This window comes from Calypte anna, chromosome 2, assembly GCF_003957555.1.
Source record: "Calypte anna isolate BGI_N300 chromosome 2, bCalAnn1_v1.p, whole genome shotgun sequence".
NCBI lineage: Eukaryota > Metazoa > Chordata > Aves > Apodiformes > Trochilidae > Calypte > Calypte anna.
Genome location: NC_044245.1, coordinates 43,029,225 through 43,056,089, shown reverse-complemented (window position 1 = coordinate 43,056,089; position 26,865 = coordinate 43,029,225). Strand labels below are relative to the sequence as shown.

At 42.7% G+C, this 26,865-nt stretch overlaps 1 protein-coding gene and 1 long non-coding RNA gene across 2 annotated transcripts in view; one reads left to right on the top strand and one right to left on the bottom strand.

Annotated features, from left to right (window-relative positions):
• Window positions 1-1,672: 1,672 nt before the first annotated feature.
• LOC115597850 lies at window positions 1,673-20,281 on the bottom strand. Its single transcript, XR_003987195.1, has 3 exons — window positions 20,163-20,281; window positions 13,227-13,336; window positions 1,673-2,186 (listed from the first exon to the last, which is right to left on the bottom strand). It is a non-coding gene; the product is annotated as an uncharacterized LOC115597850 (long non-coding RNA).
• The window catches only part of ZNRF2 (zinc and ring finger 2), a 58,000-nt gene continuing 50,441 nt past the window's right edge, over window positions 19,307-26,865 (top strand). The window contains exon 1 of the mRNA XM_030444946.1: window positions 19,307-20,184. Within this exon, the coding sequence (XP_030300806.1) occupies window positions 19,455-20,184 (730 nt within the window). The 5' untranslated portion in view covers window positions 19,307-19,454. The remainder of the gene's footprint in view (window positions 20,185-26,865) is intronic.

The following is a 26,865-nucleotide window of genomic DNA, read 5'->3' as shown; positions in this document are numbered from 1 at the left end:
AACAACACTGACGTGAGAGGTAAATGCTGCCCAAATTGCTCGTTTCCATTCAGGCTTTGACTCAAAACCTTATTGACATCATTATAAGTGTCAACATTTGATACATAATACATGAATACATTTCAGCAGATGGAGAGGAATGGAAATGAAGCCAAGATGCAGTTGAGTCTGGGTTTGGAATGGCTAGAAGGAAGAGGATGAAGAAAGGAGAGATGCCAATGAAGGAAGTAATTCTTTCTAATATCTAACCTAAACTTCCCCTGGCACAACTTAAGACCGTGCCCTCTTGTCTTGTTGAAAGTCATCTGGGAAAAGAGACCAACCCCCACCTGGCTACACCCTCCTTTCAGGGAGTTGTAGAGAGTGATGAGGTCTCCCCTGAGCCGCCTCTTCTCCAGGCTGAACAGCCCCAGCTCCCTCTCCTCATAGGGTCTGTGCTCGAGTCCCTTCACCAGCCTGGTTGCCCTCCTTTGGACCTGCTCCAGGACCTCAATCTCCTTCCTAAACTGAGGGGCCCAGAACTGGACACAGTACTTGAGGTGTGGCCTCACCAGCACTGTGTACAGGGACAAAGTAGAGCAGAAATAGAGAAGGAAGATGGGAAGGAAGGGAAGAACAATCACCTACACTGAGTTCTGCTGAAACAAACACTAGGAGAGTGAAAGAATAACAAACAGGGCATTACCTTCTGCAAAAAAAGATGGGCTTTGCCTTTACTCGTTCTATGAAGTTCCTTTTGTGATGAGCAGGAGTTGTGTGGACAGAAGACAATATGCTTGCCTATACTTGCACCATAGCCCATCCCTCCCACCCAGGCATAGAGTTTCTTCTCCATAGGACAAACAAGACAACTCCTTGGTCAGAGACAGGTTAATTAAAAGAGCCCACTGACTACTTATTTTTAGATTAACAAGAGTAACCCACTGCCTTAACCCACTAGCTATACCAGTGCTACGGATTGCACTAAACTTCTAAAAGGTTTTATCATAACTAAAGATGATGATCATACTAGATTAAACAGATATGAGATGCTACCATTTATCACTCAGACTGTAAAGAAATTGATACCTTTTAAAAAACTTCATTGCTATGCAGCAATGGGGATGAACTGTCTGCAAAACAGTCCTTCCAAACAGCCAAAGGTAACTATTAGGATCATAAAAAGACAAGATAAATGTGCAAGCAAAAGGTAAACTTAAAAAGGTTAACAAGAACTACTGTCATTACCCATGTATCAAACAGCCACAGACTGCCATTTTCAGAAATCCCTTCACAATTTCTAAAGAGGAGCTTCTATGAAACTTTTCTCTTCTTCCTCTCCCTATGCTGTTTATGTGCTGAGTAGTCTCACTTCTTTTCTTTTACAAACATAGGTAATTTGATCCAAAGTCTCAGCATTTAAAAGATAAGTGTATTCATTAATGATATTCACAGTTCTTGTGCCTTTCTTTCTCAAAATACATCAGAACAACCACAATCTAAAACTCAAAGCAAATTTCCCTAGGAAAAGAAAGGATTTTTTTATGTTTTAGATCCTTGGTAGCTCCGTTTTCATAAAGCAGATCAGTTTGTCTGCTTTTGGTCTCAGAATTGCTTATCTAACCTTCAGTTAGTGCTATGCACAAACATAAGTCTGACAAACTTGATTTATATTAAGAAATAATTTTTCGGTTGGCATAGAAACCACTACAAGAGGATTCAGGCATGTGAGTAAAAAAGTAACAATGATAAGCAGGCTGCTGGTTTCACCAATGAAATTCCCCTGTCTGCTGATTTTCCACTAGTAATCTCCTTGCACCTTGGGGCAAAAAGGGCACAAAGATGGTATCTGGAAGGATGGCCAAGAGGAAAAATTTGCCTAGAGGGTGGCTACAGTGCCATAAGGCAGACACATATCCCAGTCCAGAAGGCATGCATCCAGCTCAACTTCACCTGCAAGGTTACAGCATTGGGAGCAAAGTAAATGCTTCTTTTGTACAGGGAGCAAAACCAGACCAGAAATCCTCCAAGCCTGTTTGAGAGACCTCCATAGCATGTCGGAGAGAGATGGAGTAACTTGCTTCTCTTATGCCACGGGTTTTCTTCCATCAGCAGGAATTATTTATAAGCACATTTTAGCATTTGCACAGCTCTTGCCACTGTGCTGCACATAAACAATTCCTTCTTCAGTCAGAGGAAGCATCTACCTGGACAGAAACAAATATAAGGGGGTAAAAGAATCAATGAACATTGATCATCATGATCAGTAATGAGAGCACAATAATGTATACTGTGTACTTCAACACTTACTCGCACTCTACTCAATCTTCACCATCAGTCATTGACATTTTAGGGATGTTTATCCCCAGAATTTACAGGGGCAATCGAACATTGCTAGTACTTGCCACTACAGCTGTCAGACTGACTGACTTGACGTTCTTTCCCAAGGGAAATCTGTTTCTGCATCTGCTACTGTTGGTTCAACTTACAACAGGCTTTCAGCTAAAGGGTTGTGGCTGCAGATCCAAGGCCTTGAAAAAAGGCAAAAGAACAAAAATTCTGCTGCGAGAAAATCAGAAAACTTGTAGTGTTCTGCAGAGGCTTGGAGTTCCTCTAAACAATTAATGGAAAAGCCAGAGGGTTCTGGTTTGGAATGCTCTTCCTCTGAAATTGATACTGGGAACAGTCCAAAAAGAGGAGGGCATGGATAGATTACAGCTGCTTTTTTTTTTTTTTTTTTTTTTTTTTTCCCTAATGCTAATTAGTTGCAATATGCCAATAATTAGACAAGAGTTTAGTGAACAAATATTGGCTCTTTTTTTGCTGGTGCACTGTCCCAATGGTTTTATTTACCTCATATTATTTATCCTTTGAAAATATTTGCCAATCTCTCAAAGTCCTTTCTGATCAGGAGCTTACTGATAATAATTTTGCAAGTGTAATAAACAGAGGCAAGTCTGGTATTGCTTCTGATTCCTGATAAAGTGAAAATAGCTTTTAGCACTGGGTGTGCCATAGATTGTGGAAAGTGAATTTTGAACTGATATTTTCCAGTTTCTTTGTAAATTGCATTCTGTAGGCTTTCCATATGGCTTGCTCCTTGTAAATAAATAAACAAATAAACAAATAAACAAAAAAATCCCAACCAAACAAAAACCAAACAACATACAAGGGGCAGGAAGACAGCTGAAGTAAACATGCCTGATGGTTTAGTGGACATTTTTGACAGTATTTACTGGAGTCTGCTTACAAGAACCCGAACAGAAAGCCCGGTTATTTGCTTCTTTTCTCCAGCTACACAAAAGTGTATGGAAGATGGGAAATTAATTAAAACCTAAATTATTGTCATGATTATTGTTGCTAGATTATAAGAAAGTGCCTGCCACTTCTTCCCTATGTTCACATACACAACTCTTTTTATGTTCACTGCCCGTCCACAGCTTGTCTTATACATGCATCTCATTATGTCTCATTATCACATTTCATTCCCATGCTCTTTATAGTGCAAAACAAGGTGTGTATTCGGTTATGAAAATGCTGGAGGGGGTGAGGGTGTTTTTGCATGGGAGATGCTGTATTACCATGTCAATCATTGCTCCTTCTCTTTTTCAGTCTTTGCAGATTAATCCTGGATGAGCCTCAACAGGGATGCTTCTGGCACTGAGGAAGCTAAGATTTAGATAGCAAATTCTCAGCCCAAGCCCACTGGCATGTGGATTCACACACTGTTATCCAACTTGCACCAAGGGGCCCAAAGGTTTCCTCCCACCATGCTGAAAATATGGTTTAGAGCTAAGCTTAATTTACTGGTTGCCAGGCAGGGGAAGATTCTCTTTCACCATTGAACTCTTTCACTCTGGGCCTACACACAATACCATCCCCCACCCCCTTTTTTTTTTTTTTTCCCCAGAGGAAGGGCTGTTGTTTATTAACCAGACTAGCTTCTGAAAAAGGGGTAAGGGAGAGAGACTGCAGGCTTTTCTACCATTCTGTCCTTCCCCATTGTACCCACTGATGCTGGCTGGTCATGTCCTTTCTACATCTCATCCAGGCTTCTGCTGCAGTTTGTCCCTCATGAGTTTGAGTACTGAAGAACTTTCTCTTGCTGCAGCCTGCTGTTGAGATGCTTCTTGTTTCCTCCTTTGAGGCAAACTGAGTTTTGACCCATGTTTAGCAGGAGGTACCACTAAACTTAGGGACTTGAAGGCTACCAGGGCCTCTTGAAGAGAACTTTCTTTTCTTGGAGGCAGTGGAGTGTGCAGAGGGATAATAGTGTGAAAAAGCTCAGTGCCTTCCCCATGAGAGAGGAGTATGAATGGGCAGAAGCAAAACTACAAAAGCAGCATGGCTGCATGTCTGATCAGCAACAATAAAACAATCCTGATGTTAACAGAATCATAGAATGGGTTGGGTTGACCTTAAAGACCATCTAGTTCAAGCCCCCTGTGTTTAACCTGTCCTTGGACACTTCCAGGGAGGGGGCATCCAAAACTTCCCTGGGCTGCTGAGCAATGGTGGTTGCTGTGACCTGAAGTGTAGGCATCGTGTGTTTAACTGCATAACTTACACTCCCAAAAAAGCAGTGACCCCTGAAAACAAGGGTCTAAATCACCTGCATGTTCAGATAACACTGTCTTGGCTGCTGTGTCCTGGGGCAACTTCAGATCCAGCATGTATCAGCTGTTGGTAGAGGCTCTGTTGTGGACTGAAGAGGGAGAGGTGGAACTGAAGGGCTGTAGGGTTAGGAGAAGAGTTGAAGCAGCAGGAAGGGCTGTCAGGAAAGGCCGGGTGTTGCATTTACTGGGATATGAATATAAGCTCTGCTGCTCCCAAATCAAACTGATCCCCTTGTTTGTTTCCTTTTGTTATTTTTTTTTATTAAAAAAGAACGAAAGAACGAAAGAACGAAAGAACGAAAGAACGAAAGAAAGAAAGAATCGAAAAACCACAACAGAACCAGTGACTTAAAGACAGAAAGGGGTAGCAATATGCCCGTCTTTATATTCCAGAGCATCATCCCTCTCCCTGCTGTTTGGCACCTTGCCCATTTCCATCAGGCACTTTCAGATGCAGATTTCTCCCTCAATAGGTATGGCCGGGTTCTTTGTCCCCATCTTCCCCTACCTTCATTAGCGGCTCAGCTGTCGGGGGCCTCCCTCAGATACCAGAGGGACCAGGGATAGGTAAGACACAGCCCAGAAAGCCCCCCGAATGCTGATTCATTACCATAGAAAATGAGGAACACCCTAGCTATGCAGAGGGCGGGTATCTTTATAAAGCATGCTTAAATACCACACAAAACCATGATTACACAGCGCTTATGCACAAGTTAAAATTCATCCTGGGCAGGCTGGATAACACTTATCCCTATAAGCTAAATTGGATTCGCTTAGGATCTGCAAATGGTTTATAGATGTCTCCGGAGATAGGGGCATCGCCTGGGGCGTGGTGGTCGAGTCTGAGCAGTAAGGTATCAGCAAGCTGTGACAAGAAGACAGATGAGGACGGGCAACTCGAAATGATTCCCATTTGTCTGTGTCCGTGTGGCTCAAAGGCCGGCTGCCCACGAGGATTCACTCAGAATCCAAGCTGGATGCTATTCCCAAATCTATGGTGTGTCCACAAACCCGGACCGGCTCATCTGAGGGTTTCCTTTGCAACTAGGCTGGGTTATAACCCTAAATCCTTGTGCTGTCAGCAGTTACAATGGTAGCCTGGGGGGGGGTTATATGTTGCAGGAAAACCATTCTGATAGCTCTGGTTGTTTTACTGCCTGTGGCTCATTGCAAACAAATGATGGAGTAGCTTGGGTTAGTGTAATGCTGAGGGTTGTAGGATATACCCTCAGCAGCTCTGAAACCAAACACAAAGCACAAACAAAATGCTTGTACAGTTCTCCCACCTCTGTTTTCCCATCCCTCTCTCTCAAAGGAAGGGGGACGAGGGTGGAGATGGGTGATGGCACTTGAATGTAGGCACCTTGCAGTAGGGCTGCATGTGCTGTGGAAGGATCTGCTGCTCATTGAGTTAAACCTATATCAGAAACAGATCCTTGAAGGGCTAAACCTGAACAATTTGGCTATTTGGTCCATCAGTTCCAAATTCTTTCTTGCCACTGTGACAATGTTTTCAGGAAGCGTTATAGAATGTCTACCTACGCAAATAGCCACAAGATGCTGGATTCACAACCATACAATTATATGGACAAAACCAATTTACTGTAGCCCTCTTAACATCTGAAGATTTAGGGAACAAATACTTTTATGACAATACTCTGGAAGGGCTTCAAATGCACTGCCTGCTCGGAGGAGAGGAACTAATAATCCTTTCTAGATCCCCTTTAATTTGTGGGGAAAAAATATCTCCATGTTGCTTTGAAAATCAGCATAAGGCAATACAGTCCACAGAAACATGCTCTTCACTTTTCAGACATTATTATTTGCTAGTATGTAAAATACATGTAAAGCTCCCAGTAATAACTATGCTTACAGAACTTTATCAATCACTAGAACTGGAAGATGGGCATATCCCAGATCTGGAAGAGAAGGACAGGGAAAAGATCTCATGAGGCTGGAAAGACCCAAAATTTGGAATAAAATTCAGGATTTCTTGCAAATGCTGACTGATTGATCTCCCATTGGACATGTGCCAGGCTGTAGCCTCATTAAGAGATTCCAGATTAATCACACACCTCTCAGAAAGATGTCCTAGTGACCTTTTCCTACAAAGACTTCTGACATGGTCCCAGTTACGTTGGACTCCTGTAAGTACATATGGCAGGGTTTTTAGCGTGTCTGCTACAGAAAGAGGTGAAAAGGTATGTCAGGCTAGTTTAACCACAATTTCAGTACCAGTCTGGCTAAATCTGTTTCTAAATCAATCTAGTTCTGCTGCCTCTGTGATCAAACCATGCACAGAAAGGCCTTAAGAACTGAAATGATAAAACCCCAAGGAACAGCAGCTTATAATGAAAACAACAGGGCTGATAATTAAACTTCCACCAATGGTACGAGCTGGCAGTCAGCTCAGCTGGCAAACAGCAGTAGAGAGAGACAGTATAAATTCTTTACTATCTGTCTGTGGGACTGATCAGCTTTGACAATCTTTCACCCTGCCTTTCTGAAATGGGGTGAAAGGCTCTATTCAGGCAACAAGCACATTACTTCTTCCTTGTGAGACAGTAGGTGCTGCAGCATCTGATTCCTGGGATTTTGTGGCTAATTGTGACAGCATCATTAACAGTAAAAATGTCTATTTTATGCCAGCTGCTGATTGACAAAACATTCTTCTGTTATATTACAGTATAGATCAAATCTAAAAATCCCCAGATGATTTAACAAGTGGCTTCTCTAGACACTACAGTGTCTACATGATAAAGTATTTCCATGACCATTTTAAAAGATGCATCCTCCATTGTAACTTACAGGTATTTTTTCAGAAATGCTTATTGCATGTTTTGTGCTTCATGGTTCTTCTTAGCAGGCTAGCATTAGTAGTGTGGTGGTTCTTTGTTTTGTTTTGGTTTGGTTGTTTGGTTGGTTTTTGTTTGGTTTTGGGTGGTTTGTTTTTTGGTGGTTTTTTGGGGTTTTTTTGTGACTGCCATTTGTATAAAATGGATACCATGACTTCTGTAAGAGTTCTGTGTTTTCAGAGCTCTTCTTATCATAGGGATATATATATATAAAGCATTGACCTTCTGTGCTTATTACTTACTGTGCTTTAACTTACTGAGCTTCTTGCAATTTGTAATGTGTTTTATCCTGACAAAATGATGAAGAGGTAAAGAGTAGAAAGGGAGGAACAGCCCAAATAACTAAGCCAGATCACTGAAAAACAAGGACGAGCTTCCTTGTGACCTATACTGCTGGTCTTCAAGTCTTGCAGCTTTTTTCCAGTTTCTTCCAATTGGAAAGATTCCATGTAAATATTTTTGGATTTAATGACACATTTTAATAGTTTTTAGCAACTTTATGCAGTTTTACTTTTTCTCTTCCCTTTGAAAAGCACCTTTCATAAAAATGGAAGTGCATTAAGATTTCACCTTCAGTCTCCATTGCAAAGAAGTACCTGAATCAAAGACCTGGAGTGCTCGCCGTAGAGGTACATCAGATCAGGTGAGTTACAGCTGATGAAAACTGCATTGTAATTTTTTTGGACAGAACAAATGATCAGACAACCAAATACAATTTGAGTTGAACTATGAAGTCTGCAAATATTCTGGAAAGAACAGAGAATTACTCAAAATATAAGGAGGCAGCTGCAAAAGGAGGCTTTTCAGTTTCTTCAGCTCAAGAGCTTCTATGGATTTGTGAATTTTCTAAAGCACTCTTTTCCTCCATTGTCCCTATCTAAAACGCTGCACTCCATCACTGCTGTCATGCATTTACATATTCCTTTGTTGCTGAGGACAACCAGCTTGAACTAGAAGCTGCTCACATCTAAATTCTGAAGCACTGGGATATTAGCTCAGATGAAGCAATGGATTAAAAGCAGGACTGCTCCACCCCTTCTCCCAGCCTCGCAGGGGAGGGGGCTGCAGGGCCACGAAGCAGGTCCTCAGCTGCCACTGTTCCTGACTGACATCCTTTTTGCTCTGCATCGAGCTGTCTGTATCCTTCTGTCAGGTCCCGGCAAGGATGCCAGCCCCTAAGATAAGGGCAGGGTGATGAGGCAAGGTTGGTAGTCCTGTCAGGCCCCCCAGTTTAACCTGTCTGTGCACTGCCAAAACTCTGTCATTCCTGTCTCATGGGCAGTAATTGTTTCTAAGAGTCCACAATAGCACTGACTAAGAAAGTTCACTTGGGGATTCATCAAAAGTCACTGAGTCACTAACAGGCCCACAGAGGCTCTCAGATCTAGGTTGTGCTCCCCTAATCCTTGCTGTCAAGTAGCCCTGATTCACACTGTTTGTATGAACCAGAGCATTCCCTTCACTGAACTATACTCCTGAATGCAAGGCAAAGGATCCGGTGTGGAATTTAATATTAAATGCAGAACTCTAAATTATTACCGTTCAGCCTAACTCATTGCTCCCCAAAATATACTTGAAATTTCATTAAAATAGATTGTGTTCCACATAAAGCAAGGCAGTGCCTAGCTGGGATTATATCTGTCATTCTATTGCAAAAAAACCTTGCATATAATACACTTTGCTATGTTCCCACAAGCTTGGAAACTCATGTCAGCTGAATATATTCATACTGGATGTTCAATCACTCCACCAAATATGCTCTGTAGACCAGTCACTGTTAAAAGTTAGTGGCACTTTCTTGAATAAATTGCTGTCACCGGATTGCATGTGTTTTGGGTCCTCTTAAAAGCTGAAAAGGAAAGGAAGGACAAGAACACGACATGGTGACATCAGTGCTGAAGTGATTCGATTCAATTCAATGTTATTGCTAAACATGTGGAACTTTTCCCCACGTTTTTAAATTACATCATGAAATTTTCCTAAATTCTTGTATTCTTTTCTTGCCATTTCTTTTAGTCTTTTGTTTTCTTTCCCCTTTCTCCTTTCCCTTTCTTCTTCCCCTTGTCCTGTTCCTCTGCTTTTCCTCTTCCCTTCCCCCCTTCTTTTCCTTCTCCTTTTCCTTTCCCTTTCCTTGTTTTTCTATTCTACCCTACTCTATTCTACATTTTAAGCTTTTACTATTCTACTACTTCTTATTCAAGGGAAATTCTAGACAAGTGATACAATTCTGTGTGCATTTGCTCCTAATAATAATTATGGGCTAAATTTTGCATCCTACATCTCTGGGAGGATAAATGTGATGCAATTCCACTAATGTTAATGGAATTTAAACTGACATCAGATTCCAACTCTACATTTTAATGATTGATTTGCATGGTCTCAGCTGTGTGACAATTTGTCTTAAGCCCCTATTAAATCAGAAAATGAGTGTTTCTGACTGAGTGTGCCAGTCATTCTAGCTCAGCTAGTGAGAGATGCCACATGCCTTCGCCTGCTCTAGCTTTGTTTTTGACAGCTACTTATGCTACTTATTGTCTAATTGGGCCTGCCAATCCTTCCTTACTTCTCAATCTGCCCAGCCCAGGCACAGGATTCTGAAACATTTTTAAAATAGGCATGTGGTTGTTGATTACAAGGTTCAGGGGGAAAAAAAATTACATTCTAGATGTGGCAACATGCCTACTTCCATATGACTACTGTTCAGAAATATAAAGAACTGCAAAAATTAAAAGAAGAAATTACGTTTGAATATTTGGGCTTTCTGACTATAAGGGGAGAAAGGGTACAAGGGACAGGACAAAAGCCACATTTCCTTCTGAGCCTTTCACACAGGCAGTAAGAGCAAAAATCAGACATTTTTTGCTTGCTGTGCTGTGAAAGAGGAAAACGTAAGAGCTCTTGCCAGGTAGTACCAAATGGTAGGAGATTCAGCTTGCTGATGTGCCCTGATGCACAGCATAGGTTTTCTGGAGGAAGAGGATGTCTTCACCCTTGGCTGGTAGGTTAGGACACGCTTTGCCTCCACGCAGGGAAACAAGCAGTTTTTCATGCTGGGTCTTGCTGTGAAATCCTGCTTGCCAACACCAGGATTCCTTCCATGGAGGATACATCTGCCAGCATCTGCTTAACCTTATGGTTGTGCCAAACAACACACCAGCATTTGGACTACAGCTTCTCAGTGGGGCTGGCAGAGCTCTGACATCCGCTGGGACCTGATCCAAAGCTCATGGGATTCAATGGGAAAAAAGAAAAAGTCAATTGATCTCAGTGGTTTTGGATCTGTCCTTTTGCTCATCTCCTTTGATGATTTATGCAACACTGACATGCATATCTCACTTCTGAAGCATACAGAGCACATGGTTTTAATCCCATCATTTCCCTGATAAGAGAGAAGGAAGTATGCTGGCAGCTAAGACACTGAAAAATTCTGTATATTATTATTACTGTATATTCTGTATATTATTCTCTATATTATTATTACTTTTCACTTTTCTATGGAAGGTAGGAATTTCAATGAAAAATCACAGATGATTTGTATTACAGTCTTTGCCTGACTTTAAAGGCACAGTAGAACATTACAAAGTGCAAATTTTTGTGTGTGTATAAAAAATGTTTTGTTTTGAAAGGGGAGGTAAGTGAACATTAACAATTAAATGCCACTGCTAAATGACCCCTTTCCTTGGAAAAAGCTCATATAGGGAATCTTTCCAATATACCAGGGAATTCTCTTCTTAGATTGGAAAGTGGGAACATCTCCTCCTTGTGAAGTCTTTGTAAAATCAAGTTTACTGGGACACTGGCAGCAGTGTTTCACTAGTTTTGCTGCTCTGGACCAAGTCCTACAACAATGGTGGCTGCAAGGCCAACCTAAAATAAGTCACAACTCAAGAATTGTCATGTACTGAAAAACAGTTTTCAGGAGAAGCCAGCGGTTGCTATGCTGAGTGTCTGGCTGTCAGACCTGGTACCCCATGCCGTTCTCCAGGGGATGCCCCCACAGCACCCAAGTTCACAGAGCCAGAGAACCTCCCGCCCACCGCAGAAATCCACAAACCACCAGTTGCTTTTATAAAGTAGGAGGGATTATTTGCTATATTTTTAGATTTTTCATTCTAGTCCCATGCCTTTTTCCTTCTTTGTTTCCTCACTGGCTCATGCAATTTTTTCAGCACTAGATGTCAGTGTGGACTTGCAATATCAGAGTGCTCAGTATTTTTCCTTTAACAAAAGGAAGAATTGCCATCCAGAATGAATCCAAGACTCCCCATCTTCTTGATGTGCTTCCTCCAGAAGAGGTCTTTATTGCTTGAATTCCACATGGAAAACGTAGAACTGCATTCTGGCCTTGATTTGGATTACTATGTCTGTAAAAAGACCCTATCTTTTGTGATCATATCATGTCTGAGTTAAAGAAAAGCTACCATGACTCTAGAAGAAACCCTTTGTTTAGAAAATAAAAGAGAAATAAATTGTTCTGAATTATCTTGTTAAATTGTGACCTTGATAAGGTAGTGTGTCAAAAGTGGTCCACAGGGATGGTGAACCAATCATGTTTCTAACAGTAACCATCTCAAAAATAAACTACTGAGTTTTTGCACTCCCAGTGTCTAGAAAAACATTGCATCCTCTAAAAATGTTTCGCTACACCAGATTGTTACAAGGACTATTCTAACTTGAACGTGATTTATTATTTGCCTGGCACTTTCTGAATCCTGAACTGAAACCAGTTTGAAGCAGAGCAGCCAGCCAGGAAGTGTACACTGGCTTTCTGGAGTGGTGAAATGACTGGTTTCTTTCACTCTTTGGAAAACATTATGTTCCTTTCAGAAATTTAAGTCCCCCAGTCTAAATTGAGAGTGGTCCCTGTGCTGTTATGGGAGGTCTGAGGAGCATGCATGAAGCACCCTGAATCCTCTCATTTTGCAAGCAGCAACCTAGAACAAGCCACCACTCCTCCTGCTCCTGGAGAGGTACAAGCTGGGGAAGGGCAGAATGGGGAGGGAAGGAAGAAGGTTCACGATTCTGATTTCTCATCTTTTACTTTCACGTGTTACAACTTCTGCCAAGTGGATGTGAGCCAACCCAACAGATGGAGCCTTTCACACCACCCTCGTGCTTGGTTTACACTAGGCAGAACGCACAGAAAATGCTTCTGGCAGAGAAGGAGAAGCAGAGTGCTCTGACATTCCTCCAGACTCAGTATAGCTGCAGCTGCATTTTCAGAAAAATCCAATTATATGCTTTTGTGTTATTCACTACACACTAGTTTATAAAGTATCACCTCAATATATAAGCTAGTATGCCTTGCTTTTATTATATTTTAAGGTTGTTACTGTCCCTTTGACATGAATGACTGCTTGAAAGCCCGATAAGTGACTCACGAGTGTGGTTTTGTTTCTCATTACTAGGTTTACCAGTAGCAGGCTCTAAGTAGGAAGCAGTACTTAAAACTTTAAGTTGAAAACATTAGCAAATATTGTGCAAAAATAAGAACAAAGGTATTTTGTCTCTTGGATTCTGAGAAGTTAAGGTAATATTTGGCAAACAATACAGAACCTAAGAGAATACAAATTGTACTTGGCAAATGTGATGTCACATGGCTCCACCACCTGCTATGATTCCTACTTATTCCACTTTGTTATTGTTTCTCTTATACTGTTTTCCATTTACTCACCTATTTCTATAGATACCTCACACTCAAGCAATTAGTGCTCCTAATGAAAGATGTATGGTGCAAAAGAGCTTGTCTGCAATTGGCTTCTGAAGGCTGATTTACCTGTATAATATTCACTGTGTCAAGACTTGGCACGACTTGTTCAGATAAGGCTCTCTATGAGGCAGTTGCCTCTCTGGGTGCAGAAGGGTTTCATGGCCTCACACTCTACCCTGCAAGACAAAACAGCATCATTCAGGAACTTACCTTGAAAGATTATCATTATTTCCCTCTGCAGCAGTACAGGGAGCTGAGCCAGAGCAACAGCCCCCTCCCCAGCTCCTGAATCCACAGTCAGCTGGCAACGCTGGGTGCTGCTACAGGAGATCTGAAAACAAGAGGGAGTAAACATACTTCCCATATGTTGGTTTGTCCTCCGCACCCTCTTCTTAGAAATCACAGAAACAGGAAAATTCAGCTGGATGAGACCTTTCTATGTCAACTCACCCACTCCTGGACTCCCATACCCACAAATATGTGTTTTATGCCCTGCCCAGATAAATGTGTGTTGATGTTACTTCATTTATGAATCGGTGCAAATGCATTCAGTGTAGAAATAGGCACAGTCTAAGACAGTATTTGTCAGGCTGAGGGAGCTGGGGCTGTTCAGCCTGAAGAAGAGGCGGCTCTGAGGAGACCTCATCATTCTCTACAACTCCCTGAAAGGAGGTGGTAGCCAGGTGGGGGTTGGTCTCTTTTCCCAGGCAACTCTCAGCAAGACAAGAGTGCACGGTCTTAAGTTGTGCTGGGGGAGGTTTAGGTTGGATATTAGAAAGAATTTCTTTACGGAGAGGGTGATCAGGCATTGGAATGGGCTGCCCAGGGAAGTAGTGGATTCTCCATCCCTGGAGATATTTAAAAAGAGACTGGATGTGGCACTCAGTGCCATGGTCTAGCAACCGCAACGGTGGTTCAAGGGTTGGACTCGATGATCTCTGAGGTCCTTTCCAACCCAGCCAATTCTATGATTCTATGATTCTGTTCATCTTTGATAATATAATAAAAATGGTCTGCGAGGTAGCTTTTAAAGATAGTGTTGGTGGGGTTAAAGATGAGTGAAAGATGAGGAAGTTACACAGTGGGATACTTCACACGATGGTGATTGATAACAAACCCACCACCAAGTAATACTAACACAGTTTATTAAAGAGCCAGTAACAATACTGGCCTGATTATGCATTAAAATGGCAAATTAATATGAATGACATTTGGTAGTGCTTGGTTACCCATGAAGGTACTCAGGGGCTATGATAATACAACTGTGAATATACAATAGCTCAGAAATTATTCTGGTGAATATTCTTTCCTATTGAAGTTGTTAGATTAAAGTATATTTCTTACAGCACTACTTTATAGCATGAAGTAATGGAGTCCACAGCACAAATTGCCACTTCTTCAAGTTATTTCCAAGTATTTCTTCCTGTACAAAGCGGTCAAACATTAAGTCAAGTCAAAATGTTGGTTTACTCTAAGAACTGTGTTACCTTCTCTGTGAACATCAGTTTTCTCTACAGGTAACTCCAGTGTACAAAATACAGCATATTGTTTACAGTGTGACAGAAACTTCAGAAAAGCAAAAACTTGAAACAAAAGATAGGCATTTTGAAGCAGATTTTTATAAAGCAAGGATAGGGTTCCTTATTCTGTTAAGCATCACCACACATTTCCAGAATAATTTTGGGACTAAAACATCAAACTTTTTGAGTTGCTTGGTTTTTTATTCCATGAAGAATGATCACAACATAAATCTTTACAGGATTAACGCAAATATGTGCAAAGAGTTACTAAATGAAAAAAAATTTTTTCTACCATACTGGATATCAGGGTATCCTACAGATCTGGAAATATCAGTTACCAGCTGGAGATACACTGGTAACAAAATATAACTAAAAAGATGCCTACAATAGGCTTACTTATGTAATTCATAGTCATACTGTCAGGGATAATATGGGGCCTATTTCCCCTAGTTTACAGATGTGACCACATAACACTCTCCTCTGCTGTATGGCTTACTCTAGCTGCAGATGTTAGACATGTGTTTTTTACATATCTTATTTTAGAGAGATAAACCAGTGCTGGTTTGTTTTCTCTGTGAGTAACTGAACATTTCAGAAGTCTCTGTTTTCAGTTGCTGGGATGAAGTGGTATGGAACACTATTTATTTTAAACAGCTGCAATATACAGTAATATAAAAACTGCACTGAACTCTTTCAACCACAATGTGCACCTCTAGTTTGATACCTAATCAGAAAACCAAGTTGTCTAAAGCCTGTTAAGAGCCTGCACTTGCTATTATAAAATTCAGCTGTACGTCATGAGTCTGTGCCTTTTTTCCCCAAAACCTTTCTTCTTTAGAAATGAGTATCTGATCTGTTCTGAACAGAATGTAAACCTCAGCCTGGCAGTATTAGTTCAGGGTCAGATGGCTTCTGTCTAAAATGAAACCTTGCCTGAAACCTTGTTTCAGCATCCTCATAAAAGCCACCAATTAAGGGGGCAGGAGGGGAGAGACTGTCATCTGTCTCCATAGCTCACAGTTCAGCAAATTTAAGAGCCCTGTTCCATTTATCAGCACACATTTCCAAAATGTGCAATCTTATAAATTTACATCTGGTTTTGTATGCTTAGGACACACCTGCCACGTGGCATTTTTGAGGAAGCTGGTCAAGAAACAAGTTCATTATTTTCACTTGCTGATAGACAAGGTAGTGTAACCAGAACTGGAGCCATGCAGCTTATAAACAAAGAAGAGCAAGTATATTTGCCTGTCTAAACCAGTTGTTCAGTTGTCCTACCCCTTCCCCCCCAGTTTCCTGAACAAGGAATAAGAAAGTTCCTATTTGGTGGTCATTTAATTACAAATAAGATATCCTAGATATGCTTTGATGGCAATAGCAACATTCACCCATACAGGCCTACAGAAATAAATCCTTAGAGAACCATCTGCTTTCCAATGAGCCCCTGAAACCTGTGGAAATATGGTCAGCAGCAAGATGTTCTACTCCCTTTATTCACTGCTTCCCCTTGCCACTAGTTAATTTCTGTGCTGGACAGGAAATTGACATTTTTATGCAAACTGCTTGTAGTGTGTATTGACAAATAAATGGGTGGAAGTTACTGTGCCAGGTACTTGCCTCCACAAGGCTTAACAGCTAGTAGACAGTCATTTGTTGGAAGAAATGTTAGCTTGAGAACTTAACTGTACTGTTGACTACATAAAGCATGTTTCCCTATGTAGAAAAAAATTCTATTCAACAATTTAAAAGAGGGAGCAGGAGGGATGAAGGGGAGAAAGCTCACTCAGAAACATGTCACACTGCTTTTCTGAAGATGTAGGTGTTCTTTGAGGTATGTGTCCTGCTTAGAACACACTTGATAATGTGAGAGCTGCTCTAAACACAAAACAAAATCAGAAGTAGCCCCCCAAAAGAAAATCCCATTGCACTGAGAACATTCACACTCTCCAAGAAGGTAACACAGGCTGTCCTGCTGTTGTGATTTCTTTTCTGTGAAATACTCTATCCTGTTAATTTTCTGATTGTAAGACTGAGGAGCTGCATATTTTGAGAGCCTTTTTCCCCACAAACTTTATAGCTTAATCGTAAACTAAAAAAAGTTATTCACAGCCAAATATAATCTGTATTTGATACCTGCTTAAATCCTAGATCCACTGTAAAGCAATCACAAGAAGTTTTGTGGTAATGCATAGCAACGCACTATTTTCTAAATCCCATTTATTCCAGCAGCTGCCCAGCTCCACTGGTACTCAGTAGTGGAATTTTTAAAAACTCCATAAAACACTGAGCATGCTGTCCTCTAAACCTGCTTTGATAGGGCTGAACATGCCACAGGCATTCAGAGAGCAGCAGAAATTATGAGTCATGTCTGCAACATCCTTTGCCCATGCGGATTCTTGGAATCTAGCAAGAGAGGAATTCCTATGCTAGCTTTTCCTTCTGTGGGAAAGTTAATAGGATCTCTGTATCTTCTATATAACTGCTTTTTTTCTACACTGCTAGTGTCTCAGACATTTGGCTGAAGCTGGCCAAAGTTTTTAAAAGTAACCAGTGGTAGAGCAGAAAGCACAATCACACCAATTTCCTTTTTATAGGAAACAGAGCTAAGAAGTGCTTATACTTGATCTACCTTGGGTTATCTACCACTGCGAGCTGAGACTGCAGCTTATCATTCACAAGTGGGGATGGCAGAGCATGGGACGGCAGATTATCGACCCCAGCTGTCTGCCCAGCACACAAAAGACCAAGCTGTTCATGAGACAGCTGTGGCATCACTGCCTCTTACTGAAACCAGCAACAGTTTATAGCATCACCCTCTAAATGGGGTTAAAATTATTCACAGTGTGGCTCAGCTATCCAGGAAAAAGCAGTGTCAGAAGAGTTAGGGCTGGTAACCTCTACCACCCCAAGCTATGCTGCCTCTCCTTGCAAATTGAAATGAGTTGCACTGATGCCAGAAAGTGACTATGTGCAGTTGTAATGTAGATGATGAAATAAGGGGGAAAGAGAGGTCTTTGCACTTATACCCATCAGAGGAAGAGCACTAGATACTATACATTGTACATTATATATCTGTAATACACGTAACAATTATAACATACATGTAATATGTATAGTACAAAAGTGACATAATACTTTGTATGTTAACTTAGGGTTTGGTCTTATTTACCACATGAATTGTATAATAGCTTGGGTACTATGTGGCTGTCACACAGCCACACAAATGTAGTTGGAATCCTCACCTAGACAGTGTAATAATGAGTCCCAAGATGGTGTATTCCACTGCTTCACAGTGACACACCTAACTTTAGAGCAAACAGTAATTCATAAAAACAAGCAGTTTACCTTGGATGAGAGATTGTCAGAATCAAGTTCGTATAAAATCAATGCATATGACATTCAATATCACACGTCTTTACACAATAACATAATATTATGTCTCTGATTATTTTTGTCATGAGCAAACCAAGCCTATTATCCCGATGGCTTGGGGTAATAGCCAAGCTTGGCTATGTGGCTGGGGTTACACAGGGACAATTCTTTTGGCTGGTTAGCCAAATTCACGTGTAAAGCTTTAACCAGTAATAACGGGAGGTTTTCTTCACGTAGGAGACTGAAGTCTACGGGATTTTCCTATATCGCCTCTGAACGAAAGGTCTAAGAGATCTTGACCCCTCTTGTACATCTTCTCGTCCGCATATACCACCAGAACTGTGACCCACAGCAAAAGCCCGGGTGGTAAGTCCCCTGCTCAGGAAAGCTCCGGACGGGAGTAAGCGGCCCTTGTGCCAACCACCCCGCCAAACTCAGGCTCTTGGAACGGCGGGATGGGATGGGCCCTCCTCCCCTCAGCCGCTGGCGGACTCCAGCCATCCGGGCGCTTTGCTTAAGCTGCAACGGCAACCAGAGTAAGCGGAGCTGGCAGAACGGCACCCGCTCTTCGAGCGGGCTGCGCCCCGCGCTCCGTCAAGCCGCTTCCGACTGCCGCCGCTCCTCTTCTTCACCTGGCGGGACCCGACACCGAGCGCGGCCACAGCGGCCGCCGCCGCCGCCTCCCGCCCAGGGCCCGCGGACACCCCCAACGGGCACCGCCAACGGCCGCCCACAACGGCCACCGCGCGCCCGGCCTGGCGACACCGCAGCAGCTCCCGCCTGCTGCCGGCGGCAGTTGTTGGGCTGCTGGCTCCTGCCTCGCCGGGGCGGCTGCTCCGGCACCCCCGCCGACCTTCGGGCAAGCTTCCCGCCCCCGGCAGGTTATCGCCTCACCCCCGCGCTCTTAGGGACTCTCTCCCTCCTTTCGCCCAGAGCCCGCCCACCTGGCGCTGCCCCGCACCTTGCGTGAGGAGAGGGCGCAGGAGGCGGGGCGAGGCGGCAGGCCCGGCCCGTTGCTCCGCCAGGGGCCGGTCACTCGCCGAGCGGCGGGGGGGGAGCGGAAAGGAGAGGCGGTGGCGGCAGCGGCAGCGGCAGCGGCAGCCCTTGCCGCCGTAACCGCTCCCCAACCCGCACGCTGGTGCCGCCCCCAGTATGGCGACACGATAGAGGAGCGGCTGCGCCGGGGTGACCGCCCCCTCCCGCCTCCCTCGACACAGCCACGGCGCGCCGCGGGCGGGCGAGCGAGCGGCCTCGGCGCCGCTGCTGCCGCCGTTGACCCCCACAGAGCTTAGCTGCGGAGGATGGCGGCGGCTGCGGTGACCCCGGCGGCGGCGGGCATAGCAGCGGTAGTGGTGGAGCCGAGCGGCCGCGCGGCGGGAGCCAGCACCGTCCCGAGCAGCTCATGGTGGCGCCCCAGACCGGCGAGCAGCGGCCGCACCGGGGCCGCCAGCTGAGCCGGATCCCGGCGGGCGGCTCTCCCTACTTGACACCGACCACCGAGCGACCCGTTTCTCTTCCCTGGCGTGCCCTCTCCCCCTTCCTCGGCACGACACGCGCCTCGGATCGCTCCCGTCGGGACAGGACTCCTTCCGCCCCAGGGTGCCTCGGGGAAGGCGGCGGTAAAGGGCACCGGGCAGCGCCAGTCGGCGGCGGGACCATGGGCGCGAAGCAGAGCAGCCCCACCGCCGCCAATGGCCGCACCCGGGCTTACTCGGGCGGGGATTTACCTTCTTCCAGCAGCAGCAGCAGCGGCGGCGCTAACGGGACCGGCGGGCGCTCGGCAGGCGCTGGCGGGCGGTACGCGCACCTGGCGGCGGCGGCGCCTCATGCCGCTCCCGGCGGTGCGGCGGCAGCAGGAGGAACAGCGGCGGCGGGGGGTGCCGCGGGGTCGGCACCCCGGAGCAGGTCCTTAGGAGGGGCCACCGCCTCCGGGGCCCGAGCCGCGCAGTCCGCCTTCAACATCCCCCATAGCAGCGGGCCCTACGGCTCGCAGGACTCGGTCAACAGCACTCCGGAGGAGGGCGGCCGGGAGCGGCCCGCGGGAGGCGGCAGCGGCGGCGGCAGCTCCTCCGGCGGGCCCCGGCTAGTGATCGGCTCGCTGCCTGCTCACCTCTCGCCGCACCTGTTCGGAGGTAAGGACCAGCCCGCGGAACGGGCGCGGTGGGAGGGCTTAGTCGTCTCTCCCGCTGCGTGGGGCTCGGGGTCCCGTCTGGGTGGGCAGGGGAAGTTGGGGGCTTTCCTTCCCCGGCCCGGCGGTGGGACGGGTCATGATTCATCACTTTGGGGAGGGCGGCGGCACTTCCAGGCTTACGACCGCCGGAGCGGGACACGGTTTGAAGACGGGGTTTGCAGGCCAGCGTCTCCTATTGTTTGTAAGGAGAACTGTGAAACGGGTAAGTTAAAAATGAAACGAACCCCGCGGCGGTGCCGTCGGAACGGCGAAAAGGAAAGCAGAGTCTCTCTGGCCGGCGACTTGAGACTCTAATAGCTGTAATCAGTGCCAGTGTAAATACTCTTGCCTACTACTTACATAATTAGAATTTAATTGGATCATGTGTCTCCGCCGTTTATTCAAAAATGAGACCAACCCCATCTTTAGGTACTGATTAATATCTGGCTGATGGTTGTTCCTCTTTTTTATTCTTGGCTTCTCAGTTTTAAAAGACGCTTAAGAAAAATAGAAGTTAAAGTAAGTTTCATTGTTTCTTCTCTCCCTGAGAGATGAGAAGAGACAGATAGCTTTCCGTGCTGCTGAATTACAGGCTTGCAGCACCGATAGCATATAGTCTTGAGGATGGCCACATGTGCTCTTAAGACAGGAGAAACACTGCTAAGCTCAGACTTAAGCAAGAAGCCGAGGCCCTTTAAGAGGCGTCTTAAACGTGGAACAAGTTCTCACGTTTTTTTGCCACTCAGGTATTGTGATGAATAGAGCTAGTACAGGACTTGCATTTTACTGTCTGTACTCTTCTCCTTAAAGTTAAATATCTGCCTGTCACAGTTGCTAGCTGCTCTCAGACTTGCTGAGTACTTTGGGTGCTGCTTGGTCTAAAGGTCGTTTTTTGTATGAGTCAAACATTAAGGTGCAAGGTGACATCTTAAATGGATTAATTCTCTTGATTATTCCAATATCTATATATGCATTATAACCTATCTAAATACTAATCAACTTATCCCAAGGCTTTCTTTTGGGGAAGAGGACAGTAATGGAAAGTTCCAACATTTCTGTATTCTAGTTAATCTGTTTGTGAATACTCTTTGTACTAGAGTTTTCTTCCCTGTAATGCTACCTGTTGGTAGCCATAGCAGGGCTCTCTTCAGTCCGACCCTCATCGGTTGCGTGAGGTTTCTGTCACATGGCCTGCCACCTATATGTTATTGGTGTCCTGACCTGAAGACAGCATAGCTGTTACTTCCTAGATCTAAAACTTCCTTCCTCTTAGTGCAGTGGTTCAACATTAACAGAAAACTGTCAAACCCTGTTATAAAAAAGGAATATTTACCCTTCAGAAAGAAAACATAACTACTTTCATAGTACCAATGAGAGTGTTTAGTTGCAAAGATGCTCATTACATGGTCTTAGTGGGTTGTGGGGGAATAAGGTGCATGTATTTCTTTTAGTGATGAAAGAATGCCATACCACAGAGTATTGTGCAGTTCATGCATAAGACAAGGGAATCATTAAAATCTGTGTCCATTTGTTGCTCAAAGACTTCTGTTCTGGTGGGATTTTTTTTGGTTTTTTTGGTCCTCCTTGCTTAAATGTTGTCTTGCAACCTGCCTTGCTGCCAGGAGGGCCTGGATTAAATGTAAATGCAATTATGACAATCAATATTCTGGGAAACTGTATGTTCAGATGCAGAAAGGTCTCTTTAGAATAACTTTGAATTTAGTTGCATTTTCCTATGGCGTGTAATAATGCAATAATTGCTGTATACACCATATTTGCCCTTTGCAAGTCTCTGAAATTGGCATATTAAAGAGGATATATGCTAAAATGGTGCAGAGCTTGCTGTTTTTCCTCTGAGGAAAAGTGCCAGGAGGGATACTATCTATTGACTAATAAATAAGAAAAGCCATACATGAGGGGTTTGAGTAGCAAGTTTCAAAATACGCTGTCCTTACATAGTCACAAGATGCTAATTTTTCCTTCCAAAAATCGTAATATTTCTTATCTGGATAAGTAACTGTAATCATAATACTGCAACACCTGTGAAGAAGGCCTCATTTGAAACATTATTTTTTATTGCAATTTAAATATTCTGTGATATTGATGATACATTAATCCTCATCACACTCAATATCAGGATTTTTTCTTAGTTGCATGCTTTGTGGTTTTTTCATTCACTGTAATAATTAGATGCTTGGAACAAGTAGCCCTTCTGGAGATCATACATTAGCAGCATCAGCATGGTGAAAAATAACTTGAAGTATTGTTTTTGTCCTGGTAGTAACTAGCTCAAGCTTGTCTAGGTGTGGTATCTGGCATTTATCTTGTGTATCATAAGCATGCTTGAAGTCCCCTCCCTTGTTTTGTAACTTGCAAATTAGCTAAATTGTTTCTTTTTGTCTGGAAAACTACTGAAGTTAATTTTGAGGATTAGCATAGCAATTCTATTTTTCTATTATCTATTATTCATTTAAAAAAGAACATGAATAACTTCATAAGCTGAACTGAATCTCCAGCTATTTATGTTTTTTTAGGCATACTGCTTGGCTTCATCAATCAGTGACATGTGGGTGTTGCATTTGTTAAATTACTATAATTAATTTGCCATTAGTGAATTATGCTCTATTGTCACTTTTACTTTAGCTTTGCATGTTGAAGTAATGCAGAAATATTAACTCTCTACTGTAACATCTTTAAATCCATACTGTGCTTTTTATCATGCCATTTAAACTAGAATATAAGAAGTGTTAGTGCTACTGTTACGTTACTGTATGTTCATACATTGGAAAGTGTGATCAGTTATTTTCTGTGTTCCTTTAATAGGAACTGTAGTCACAGTGGCCTTTCCGTGTCTGTTGTTCTGTCTGACCTTAGGCCAATGCACCTGTATGAACCAAGTATAGCAGAGTAAATGCTGCTATATAACCTTGCATCTCATACCAGGGAGAGTTTGATTCACTGGATAACTTGGTTGCACAAAAAAGGAAATATATATGCAGTTAACTTTTTGCTGCAAGCATGCTTGGAGTAGGCTTAGAGCATTAAGCAGAGTGAGACCCAAATTCCATAAGATCTTATGGCACTCCCAGGTGCAGAGGCCAAACCAGTGTGTGACGTTCAAGCACTTTCTTGCAACACCAAGTGCTGAGTTCCAGCTTCCTTTAAGGTGATAACACTGTTATCTGGAATTTTGACCAGTAGTTTCCCACTCTGTTCTTCAGTGAATGGGATTTTCCTCTCTCCCAGCCCCAAAGTAAATATTCTTACCTTCCATTAAGAATAGCCTGTAAAAGAGTTGGCCTTGAGTTTCACAGTTAGCTTTTCCGCTGCGGTTTAGTCATCAAGTGTTCTTTTTGTAGACTGCACTGCAGCAAAGGTAATGTTGTAGTTACAATATAGCTTGGTTTTGTTAATGATACTTGGAGCAATTGGTTCAGCTGAAAATGGACATTCTTTTGGATTTTCTTTGCATTGCGTAACTGCTGATGTGTTGGTTCCATCACTTAAGATGTTGACAGCTCCTCAGAACCCACTTAATGCTTGTGGTGCTGTTTCCAAGTGGTCACAACAGGGACAATTCTTGGTGAATGCACCTAGTATAAGTATCCTTCTGGTATTTAGATTTAAATCTCTTGGGAATGTTGTTATAAGGCAAGAATAAAGCCTTTAAATATTTTTTTCTCTTAGGGAAGACTATGTAAAAATTCAACTGAAGATAGCAGAAATGTTACATATTGGGTCTTTTAAATTTCCATGTCAGTTCTTTATTCAAGTTAAATGAGCAGAGAGCATACAAGTATTATAGAAAAATCTCAGATTGTTATAGTCATGTACAATTTTATATGATGTATTTATAGACAAGTGTTTAAATATATAGTGTTGTCAGATACAACTGTTGACGTCTTTCAGGCCTGTGTCAACACTTGGAGAAATAATTTGGAGGTTTATGTTTTGTCTTTTTGACTTTATTAGGATAGGAAGGAAGTTTCTTATGTTATTCCCAAGCCAAGTAATGATCAGTCTTTTTAATGTAGTGCTTCAAAGTGCAAAATTGATTGCCAGCTACTGACTATACCTAATACAGTAGGACCTTAGAGTTACATTGTAGTAACATTTGTTCGTAATAATAGCTGCTAGAAGTAATGAATGAATTCTTTATAGAATAAAGTTGACTAACACCTTGGGTTATAACTTAAATTACTTGTTAGGTTTTGGAAAGCAGTATCAGTAAAAGAATGATGTGAAGTCTCAGCAAAGAAGTTTTTAAGATGTCTGTCAACAAACTACCTAAGAAACCACATCTTTTGTTTTCCATCTGATCTGTTTAGTTATATGGTACATTTGAATATGTTCTTGAGCTTCTCCTAATCTTTTTCACACCTTTTTTTGGAAGTTATTACTATCGTCTGGTTGCTTCCTTGCCCCTTCACTCTCAGTATCACAGAAGTACTATTGCTTTGAGAAATGGCAAAACTCTTGAATATTTCAGACTTCAATGCTGCTCCTGTTTGGCTAGCCAAAGTTTTATCTTTGGGGTCTTTGCCCCCTGATTTAGAAGTGTTGGGAAGCATGATTTGTGATGACACTATTGGGATATCCCATCTGTGTGAATCATGCTAGAAGCAGTGAAACTTGCTATTGTAGATTCAGATATTGTAGACTGTATGCCTTGGTACCTCTTGACATACTTTCTTTTCCTGGCAATTGGGATTTTTTTGATGTTTGAGGAAGAGCAGTGAATCTTCAATACACCATATATTTCTCTAAATTACTTACTAACCTTTCAGCATGAGGAAAGCATGTAAGGATTTAGTCTAATACAAGCTATAAATTTTCTGTACAAATAATGCCTTTCTTTAAAGAGGTACAAGGACACTGCTCTTTGCTGTTGTGAACACAAAAAAATCTCATGTGCTACTTTTGCTATTGTTTGGGTTTGATTTGTTTTATTCCCTTGGCTGCACTAGTGAAACACAATTTTATGAATGTATGTCCACTTTGGAAAAATGAGAGCAATAACAGCGAGAAGCTGAATAAAGTATGCTGATGGCAGAAGGAAGTGAAAATGCAGGCCAGTTTGGGAGCTGAGAGAAACATGAATGTGTCTGTACACATACAGATAACTTCACCACAACCACAGACTGGGGGCAAGATAGATCTGTGCCTCATTTTCTCTCCAGTTATACCTATGAGCTGACTCCAAAGTGAGAGAGAAGAGTGACTTCTGCAGTTGCTGAAGAGATGGGAGGCTTTGGAAATGTATTTGTGTTCCATTAGCCAAAATACATGTTTAAAAATCCAATGTGCTAGGAAAGCAGTCCAAGGATGAAGTATATTGATAGGGAGTTTCAGAAGGAGTGTTCTGACATGAGTTTGAGGAATCTGATTCCTTTTCAAGGTCTTGGTGTTCCTGTATTTAGTGGGCTCTTTTGTTCCTGTATACATACGCCTGTATGGGCAGCATATAGTTCCTGGTTGGCAGCAAAAACAGAAACTCCTCTAGGGAGTGGATGGGGGACAGGAAAAAGAAGCAAGAGGGTACCCACCACCACCACCTACCTGCTTCAGGTCATTTAAGAGGCTGGTTTTAGTCTCAGATGTTAAATATTTGGACAAATGAGCTCAAAGCACTAAAAGAGAACTGTTTGGATCTTCTGGTAGTGCTTGTGGAGCCCCTGGGAGCTGTGTTTCGTTTCCTTCAGTTGAAAAGGGAGCCTGGTCTCTGTGATGATGCGAGCATTTGGGCACTGGAGTAAATACTGAGGCAAGTGATAAAAGGATTTTTGAAGGGCTTCTTTTTCTTCTCCACCTCCTGCCTGGTAAACGAAAGGGGTTAGAAGAAGCCAAGTAATAAAAATAGCATTACTGCATTTAGGGGAGATATGTAAATAGTTAACAGTCTGAAGAAAAGAAAACAGTCTAATTGGTAATGGCATATATAAATATTTTTTTTTTGGCTATCAAGACAGTGATAATACCTGATTGAGCCTTTGCAGTGCCAGATCAAACAAGGCCTTCATCTTTAATGTCTTCAGAATACCTAATCCAACCCTGATATTCTGACAGTGTGCCTCTCCTCATGTTCTCTCACATAATTGCAGACTAGTTTACAACAATCTTGCAAGTAATTTCTTTGTCTTATAAAGAAAGCCTTTTGTCACTGCTAGAAATTCAAAACTATTTTTAAAACACATTGCCTGCCCATCTGCTTGGGTAAGTTCTCTCCTGTTCTTGCCAGCTGCTCCTGGAAAACTTCCATCATGTAAATGTTCTTGATTTGCTGTCTTAGCCTTGCATGAAACTTTAAAGTTTTCAATAATATATGAAGGTTTTGGAGTAGGTTCTCCTTGTTATTTGCAGATGCACGAAGCAAATTTATATTCTTTCCAAGATTTTTATTCAATGTTTCTACTGCTCATTAATGGTTTAATTAGTTTCAGGAGAGACATATGATCCTTTTTACAGATTGTGTTAATTTACTGTGGTAATGGAACATGTTGTTCTTGCAGATGTTTAACCTGTGAAAAGAAATGGAGAAACCTTTGAATACTCTGAGGCTTTATTTTGGCATTTTTTTAAGGATGTACATCTTATAAACCAAAAGAAAAGCATCTGTGTGAAAACCACAATTACCTGAGTAGAA